The sequence below is a fragment of the Suricata suricatta genome, chromosome 9 (assembly GCF_006229205.1).
Source record: "Suricata suricatta isolate VVHF042 chromosome 9, meerkat_22Aug2017_6uvM2_HiC, whole genome shotgun sequence".
Lineage (NCBI taxonomy): Eukaryota > Metazoa > Chordata > Mammalia > Carnivora > Herpestidae > Suricata > Suricata suricatta.
The window spans coordinates 139,421,564-139,430,370 of NC_043708.1; the positions used below are offsets into that span (position 1 = coordinate 139,421,564).

Consider the following 8,807-nt stretch of genomic DNA (forward strand, 5'->3'; position numbering starts at 1 on the left):
AGAGAGAGAGAGAGAGAGAGAGAGAGAGAGAGAGAGAGAGAGAGCGAGCGCATGAGTGGGGGAGGGGCAGAGAGAGGGGGAGACAATCCAAAGCAGGCTTCAGGCTCAGGGTTGTCAGCACAGAGCCAATGCGGGGCTTGAACCCACGAACTGTGAGATCATAACCTGAGCCACAGTTGGATGCTCAACCGACTGAGCCACCCAGGTGCCCCCAAGTCGTCTTAAAAATAAGTACAGTGATGGCGAGGCAACGCCCCAGACACTGTAGCGTGCACAGGTGCGGCAGGTGCGCGGGTGTGGCAGGTGCACGGGTGTGGCAGGTGTGCAGGTGCTGCAGGTGCAGCTGGAGGGAGCTCGCTCCTTGCTGTGAATTGGGCGTCGGAAAGCGTCAGGGCTTGGAGCTGGGCCAGCACCACGCACGCGCTCCCTTGCGAGACAGAACCGAAGGGACAGGAGGGAACATGTGTCTCTCGCCCTGACAGCTCCCCACCTCGCGTGGCTCCGGTGCCTGCGTAGGGTGGCACCCCTTCGAAGCCTCCAAGGACCTCCATGGGGCAGGGCCAGAGGATGCTTTCATCCTTTCTGTGTTCAAACCTTTTTTGTCTCGTTTCCAGCACTTCCTGTCATAAGACTCCAGATAAAGTAAACCACGCAGTACTGGCTGTTGGGTACGGAGAAGAAAATGGGGTTCCCTACTGGATCGTGAAAAACTCTTGGGGTCCCCAGTGGGGGATGAAAGGGTAAGCAACTTCCAGATCCCATGTCTGGGAGGGCGTGATTGTTCAGGTCCGGGGGCCCTGGAGGGGTTCCCTCCCCCTGAAGGATGTGGCTTCTGAGCAGGCCCGGGGGAGGGACCCGAGACTGTAACGCCCCCACCCCGGAGACGCCCCTTGCACCTCCTCCTGCTCTGGGCCCCGATCTGAACAGTTCTGTGTCAGGAATGGAGCTGCTGTCTCTGGACCCGTGGCCAGAACCAGAGGCGGCTCGGAGCCCGGCTGGGGTGGCAGGTTACCATGGCTACAAGCCTATCCCTGCTGTTACCAGCCCCTCCTAGACGCCAGCGGTGGGACCGGGTGCCCTGTCCCCCGCCCAAGTCCCTGTCCCAGGACCACACAGAACTGCGTGAGGGTCTAGGTCAGGCTGAGACGGAGCCCTGGGGGGTTCTAGGGAGGGGGATGCGGACTCAGTACGGCAGCCGGGGAGCGAGAAGGAAGAGTTCTTGGCAGAGTCAGCTCACAGGGTTCCTGGCCACAAAGTAAGCCCAGCACTCATGTTTTATGAGTCAATTCAGACACCCTCACCCCTGGAGCCAGACCTCAGTGAGCGGCAAACCTTCCAGAAAGGTCTGTGGTGAGGAAGCCCCAGCCCGGCCCCTGCCGCCCTGTCTGCGCAGGTACTTCCTCATCGAGCGCGGGAAGAACATGTGCGGCCTGGCGGCCTGCGCCTCCTACCCCATCCCGCTGGTGTGAGCCCGGCCGGCCGGACGTCGGAGGGGGTCCAGCCCCGCGGCCCCCCGGACCCCCCTGCAGACCTGAGGACGAAGAGTTCGAGCAGCGGGCCCACCACCGGCCTGCCGCGAACGTGGCCGCCAGCCCCGTGCCTGGAGCGGACTCAAGCCCACGCGGCCGCTGCTCGCGCGTGGCGGGCGCCCGTGCCTGTGTCCCCTGTGGGCCTCAATAAACATTTGGCGAAGCCTCCCCAGGCTGGCTGTCCTCCAGGCTCACGTCCCCCCGGAGGGCGGGGAGGTGCGGAAGGGGGGCCGGAACGTGCCGGGCTGGCCCGTCAGGACTCGGACCCCGCCCCCACCCCCGCATCAGCCTGGGAGCCTGTCCAGGTCTGTCTCTGGGTGGCCTCCTCCCAGGACTGCCCCCCCAAGCCCGGCCCCCCAACATGCCTGGCGCTCCTGCCGACCCCACACCACCCCTTCCCTGTTGAGAGCGTGTGGTCTCCATTCAGACGGCGGCCATGGACTTGGTGCTGTGACCACGGCCGTGGGGAGCAGGGTCCCCGAGACGAGCTGGGGCTCTGCATTCTGTCCTGCAGTTCACGTTACCTTACAGTGAAGGCTTTCATGTCTTTCCCGAAGACCTAAGGGCTTGAGGATATTTGGGGGGAAATGGGGGGGGTTGACAAGGCTTATTCAAAAAATGCCAGTATAGGGGTTCCTGGGTGGCTCAGTCCGCTAAGCATCCAACTTCTGCTCAGGTCATGATCCCACAGTTCATGGGTTCAAGCCCCACATAGGGCTGTGTGCTGACAGCTCAGAGCCTGGAGCCTGCTTTTGATTCTGTCTCCCTCTCTCTCTGCCCCTCCCCCACTCACACTCAAAAATAAACATTAAAAAAATTTTTTAAGAATTAAAATAACAGTATGGTTTTAAAATATTAGAAAATTCTAGTAACATGAGATACAACAGAAAGTCAAAAAATAATTAACAGTAATTGGATGAAACTCATTGCCTGTTCCAGGTTACTAAAAAACTAACATGAAACAGAAGTGTATTTCCTTAATACAATAGATTCCTAGACCCAGGGTCAGGGGCATAAGAGGAACTCCATTTAAGGAAGACACGTGACAGGTGCCTGGGTGGCTCAGTCAGTAAAGGAGGGCACATGACAAATAGGCCCAAGAGCAGGACTGGTGTAAACATCAATTTGGAAGGGACGGCCACTACAGCAAAGGAACAAACAAAATTAATGTCTACAGACAGGATGACAATGTGGCTAAAACATCCAAGAGAGTCCATGTAAAAACTAATAAACAGTTCAGAGAGCCGCTGGTTAGTGACACAGACACACAGAATCAAAACCCAGAGGAAAAGTAACTCGTGCTAAGGCAACAAAACCTGAAGCCAGGAGAAACCATCAAAAACGTAACAGAAACAGGGCGCCTGGGGCTCAGTCAGTTGAGCGTCGGACTTCAGTTCAGGTCATTCTCTTGCTGTTCGTGGGTTCGAGCCCCGAGTTAGGCTCTGTGCTCATAGCTCAGAGCCTGGAGCCTGCTTCCGATTCTGTGTCTGCCTCTCTCTCCACCCCTCCCCTGCTGTGTGCATGCACACTCTCTCTCTCTCGCTCTCGCTCTCGCTCTCGCTCTCAAAAGTAAACATAAAAAAAAAAAAGTAACAAGTTCTAGATACTAAGAAAATGACAAAATTATGAAAAGCAAAAACAAGGCTTGGGTGGACTGAACAGTAACCACCTTCTCGATCAACATAAGTAAGTGGACTCCTGCCCAAAATAAAAACACGATTTGGTACCTTTCCAACAAAAATTTCAATAAAATTGCTTGATTCTTCCTATTTACCTGAAGGGGACACGCTGGCAGGGGTAAGAGGTTATAAATAAGCGACGGGAATGGATGTCAAAGCCCGAAGGTGTGGACCAGCTTAGCTCCATCACCCAGAGTCTCCAGGAGAACGCCTACGTAAGTAGCAGGCGGACACCAGGTTTACTACTCGATAAAAGGTCCTAGGACACTGGACACCTATTTGGAAAAACAACTTAGCCCGAATCTTCACCCAGCACGTATTCTTTGTCAATAAGCTTTTTTTAAACGTTTGCTTATTTTTGAGAGAGAGTATAGGCAGGGGAGGGGCAGAGAGGGGGAGGGAATCCCAGCAGGCTCCCTGCCGTGGTGCAGAGCCCGAGGCGGGGCTCAAACTCACAAACCGGGGCGGGCGGCTTAGCCCGACGCCCCCACCCGCTCTGCCTCCGTGCCGCCTGGTTTAGCACCACGCCCCAGATCCCAAAACAGGTGGGCGGCGGACCCCGGCGGGGACCCCAGCTCCCGGCCCCCGCACCCCGCCTCCGCAGACGGTCCGGATCTCAGAAACCTCACAACCTGGGGAGCCACTGGGGGGTGGGGGGGGGATGTGCCCCCGAGCCTGGGGCAGCGGAGGGCCCCACCCGGACCCAGCTCCTCCGGAACCGCCCACCACGTCCCTCCCTGGCTGGGTCCCTGGCGGCCACGGGCCTCGGCCTCCTTCCCCTAGTCCCTGGCGTGGTCACAGGAAGTAAGTTCTCACGTGGAGACCCTCCCCTCGGCGAGGCTGGAGAAACACCCCTGCCCCCCCCAGCGTTCCGTACCACGGGGCCTGGCTGTGTGCGGCTCCCCTCGGAGCGCCTCACCGGGTGAGGGTGGGCCAGGACCGACTGAGGCAGGGATGGCCATCGAGGTGACCCGGGTGGTCCTGAAGCAGACTCCTGGGGCAAGGAGAGAGGTCTTGGCAGCGGATCCAAGTTCAAAATCTAAGGGCTCCTGGGATGGTCCCCACGCAAGGAAGGACTGACTGAATGCGGGCTGAAACATGGTAGCCGAGGGGGAGTCATTTAGGGTGCGTTGGGAGGACAGGGGTGATCCTGTGCGGGTGTCCCCAGAGTGGGCCTGGCCCTGGGCTCAGCGGAGACATGTGGTCCCACAACCTGTCACCGCACACGTCTGACTTTGGGGCCCCCCAGTCAGGGCTCGGAGGGAGGACCGACCTCTGGAATTCTCGGATGGCCGGGGAGGGGGGTCACGGGAGACCCGGGAGAGCAGGCCCCACGCTGGGGACACGGGCCAGCCTCCCCAGGGGGCGCCGCGGCCTGGCCACTCCTGCCCTCCCTCCCCCGCGCCGCCGCCCAGGGCTGACCCGCTCTCCTGAAACCGTCCATGCCCTGCTCACTTCTTCTTCCTCATTTTCAATTCCCTTTTTTTTTTTTTTAAAGATTTTTTCATTTTTTTAAGTCCTGTCTACCCTAAACGTGGGCCTCAGCCTCACAACCCTGAGGCTGAGAGTCGATGCCCCACTGACCGCGCTATCCAGGTGCCCTCGGTTCCCGCCTTCCTAACTCTGCCGGCATCCTCAGTGTCACCATGCAGCCGCCCCACCCACACTGTCTGGTAGGCGCCAGGACAGAGGGGCGCAGGTCCCTACGCCGCACACAACCCGGCGCGCATGCCACAGCTCCTGTCCGTGTTTGCACGCTCCTTCCCCTGCCTGGCCCCGGTGGGACGTGAGCTCTGGTGTCCCTTGGAGAGTTCTGGAAGGGCCTGCACCACGGCTGACTGGACCGGGTGGGAGGAAAATGAACAGACTTTCGGGCTCTCTCTCTCTCTCCCCACCCCTGGCTGCAGCTCGCTGCTCGCCCGGCCCCTGCGAGGAGACCCAGGACGCCCACATGGGTCACTGCCCCTCGCAGGTGCCTGGGACCCGCCCCCTGAAGGCTCTACCAGCCCGAGAGGAGTGCCTCCTGCCGCACATGCGGGGAGGGGGCCTCCGGCCCAGGCCCCCCTTCTGGCTAAGTGCACCTGCGCCCCGCTCCCAACCGGCTGGCGGGAGGGAAGGATGGAACCTTCCAGAGCTGTTGTCCCTCATCACGTTACTCCTGTGGGCAGCCGGCGACGACCAGCCCTATGTGAGCGCCACCCACAGCCCTCGCTCCTCAGACGGGGAGACTGAGGCTCACGGGGTGAGGCCGCAGCCCCAGAAGGCCCAAGCCCAGCTCTCCAGGCCTCCCCGCCCAGGGCGCGCCCCTACACCCCTTCCCGAGGCCCCGAGCCACACAGGGACCACGGTGGAGCCCCCTGGGCCTAGGAGGCTCATTCCAGCACAGGGCGCACGACCTTGGCTGACGGGGGTCTGGACCCGGGTCACCCTGACACCACTGCCCCCACACCCATACCCCCAGACCTGCACACAGCCCGCCCCTTACACTCCCCCAAGCTGACGCCCAACCCCCATGCCCCGCCTCCATTCCAACCAAGCTGACACGCGTCACTGCCGGCACCCCCACCCCACCCCTCCATCTCCAGCACACTAACACCCGCCTCCCCACGCCCCTCCCACCACCCCCCCTCCTGCAGCCTCATCCCGCTGCCCTCCGCCCACTCCTCACCCAGCAGGAGGGAGAAACCCGCTCGGGGTGCGCGCCTCCCGGCCTCACTAAGTCCGTCGGGTCCTCCCCAGCGCCAGGAATGGACAGAACATGAGGTCCCGCGCTCCCTCCTGACCCGGAGCCTGCGTGCGGGCTGTGCACCTCTCACTCCAACTTCTCTCCCGCGGCCCTTCTCGCTGGAGCACCGCCCTCTCGGGGAAGCCCCCTGGGGCCTCCCCAAGGAGCACAGATCCCAGGGTTGTGGCTGCACCTTCACACGAGGGTGGGGCGCCCTGAGGGCGTGCCCGTCTCTCCCACCTACCTCTGGTCCTCAGAAGGAGCCGCCCTGGGTGGGTGTCCACAGCCCCTACCTAACGCCCGGCCAGCAGCAGCCCGCAACGGAGATTCTGAAAATAAACGAGCGCCGAACAGGCGAGCCCATTTCTCAGACTGGGCCTGGGAGCCTGGACCCAGCAGGCTCGTTGTCCACAGGCCTGAGGGCTGCTTTGCCCTCACCCTGCCGCGGAGCCCACGGGTCAGATTCGGACAGAAAGGTCGCTGCCATGGGCTCGCCTCGAGGCATGGAGAGTCCGGCGCCTGCTCAGAGACGCGGGGAAGCCAGCGGGCAGCCGCTGCCGCCTCCCCCCACAGGGACGCTCACCGGTGATACGTCCTGGATGAGGTCCCCCAGGCCTGCGGGCCCCAGGGGCGAACGCTGGCCACATGCTCACCCCCTGGCCCTCGTGCGTCCAGGGACCACCGCGCCCAGGCGGGGGCAGGCCGCGAGCGGCCGGTGTGGGCCGTGGGGACAGGAGACCCAGGTTTCTGAGCCCGCAGGCCACACGCTGGCATGAGGGCGGCGCGGAAGGCAAAGCCAGTTCCGGTACCCAGCACGGCAGTCCCCAGGTGGCTGGCGACAGCCGGGGACGTCGTCTCAGCAAGGCAGTGGACTCGAGTAGCCGGGGCTGGGGTACTGTCCCCGCACACCGTCCCCACACGGAGTGGCGGAGGCGTCCGGGAGCCCGTCCCTGCTCACAGCCTGCAATCCGGCTGGGAAGGCTCGAGGGCCGGGGGCCGGCCTTCGCTGGGACCCTGGCTCGGGCTCTGCGGGTCCCCGTGTGGCCCGGGACGGCAGGTGGGGGCCTCGCCGTCTGTCCCGGAAGCCCCCTGCCCAGCCCGCAAGCACACGTGCCTTCGCTCTGGATCTATCCGGAGAGGCCCGACTACGTAACTCGGCCCAGACGTGGACCGGTCTCCCACGTTGTGGAAAACGCTGCTTAGCATTTGGAAAATCTGCGAAACTCAGCGGACCAATACTTTCCAAACGACCAGGGCCCACTGTTAAAAACCTATGTGCGACCATAGTATCCGTCCAGACTAAAGGATTTGAAAACAAAAAATAACAAGAAACAAAGACTAAAGGATTTTAATGTAGTAAAAGTAAAAAAAAAACAAAAAACTTATAGTTTCCTATTCCACTTTGAAATTAACCTTTGGGAGAAATGCCACTGCTTTTTCACAGGCCTAGAACACACAGTCCTAAAGTCCGCACGGAAGCACACAAGCCCTCAAAATAGCCAAGGAAGGACCCGCCTGGAGGCCCCACATGCCCGGACTCCGAGGCTCACCAAGCCGCGTGATCAGTCTGGTTCTGGCACCAAGACACGGGGGTCAACAACAGGACAGAGTCGGCCCAGAAACAGCCCGATTCACACGGTCCAGGCATCTGTGACAAAGCAGCAAACTATCCGATGGGGAAAAGGCGGTCTCCTCAATAACGGTGTGGGGGCAACTGGACAGCCGCATGCTAAAATCCCACACAAAAACAGATTCAAAATGGGTTAAAGACTTACACGTAGGACCTGAAACCCTAAAACTCCCAGCAGAACACCGGCAGCCATCTCCTGGCCACCGGCCTTAGCAACGTCTCACTAAGTGCGGCTCGTCAGGCAAGCGAAGAGTCAGAAGGGACCACCGGCCCTGCCTCCAAATAAAACACTGCTGCGCAGGGCAGGGACCCACCAGCAAAACAAAAAGGCAAGATATTCACAAGTGATTTATCAGGAGTTAATACCCAAAATATATCTAGAACTTGTACAATTCAACACCGAAATCACAATGTTTAAAAAACGGGCAGAAGACACCAACGGGCATTTCTCCAAAGAAGACACCCAGATGCCAACACACGGGAAGAGACGCTCGACGTCACTCTCATCAGGGAAGTGCGAATCAAAACCACAACGGATGCTGCCTCACGCCTGTCAGAAGGGCTGACGTCAGCCGCACAGGAGACCAGCGCTGGCGAGGCTGTGGAGGAAGGGGAGCCCCGTGCACGGTGGCTGGGAACGCAGACTGGTGCAGCCGCCCTGGAGAGCAGCGTGCAGGGGCCTCAGAGAGTTACAGATAAGGGGCGCCTCGGTGGCTCCCCCAGGGGAGCAACTGACTCTTGGTTTCAGCTCAGGTTACGATCTCACAGTTTGTGGGTTCGAGTCCCGCATCAGGCTCCAGCCCTAATTGTGTGGAGCCTGCTTGGGATTCTTTCTCTCCTTTACTCTCTGCCCCCCCTTCACTTGCACGAGCTCTCTCAAAATAAATAGACTTTAAAAAATTATGAAAAATAGAAATAGTATGTCATCCAGTAAAAGTCCACTACTGGGTATTTACCCAACTAAAATGAAGACACTGACTAGAAAAGATACGCACCCTCGTGCTCACTGCGGCGTTCGTAACAAGTCAAAGGATGCAGAGCAGGTGTCCAGCGACAGGCCGGTGTGTGTGCTGACATATACATACACCGCGTGCTGTGCCATAAACTCACTTAGGTGGCTCTAAAACACACAGCAAGTGAGCAAACAATCTCAAAGGCAGGGGAGGGGGTGTGGACGGCCGAAGCGCGGGGAGGCGATGAGGGGGCACAAACTTCCAGTTACAGACAAAGGAGCGGGGCGGGGG

General features: G+C 60.0%; 1 protein-coding gene across 1 annotated transcript in view; it reads left to right on the forward strand.

Annotated features, from left to right (window-relative positions):
- Positions 1 to 1,702, forward strand: part of CTSH (cathepsin H) — a 12,483-nt gene extending 10,781 nt beyond the window's left edge. Inside the window, exons 11-12 of the mRNA XM_029951423.1 lie at positions 615 to 740; positions 1,394 to 1,702. Of these exons, the coding sequence (XP_029807283.1) occupies positions 615 to 740; positions 1,394 to 1,469 (202 nt within the window). The 3' untranslated portion in view covers positions 1,470 to 1,702. The remainder of the gene's footprint in view (positions 1 to 614; positions 741 to 1,393) is intronic.
- The last annotated feature ends 7,105 nt before the right edge of the window (positions 1,703 to 8,807 follow it).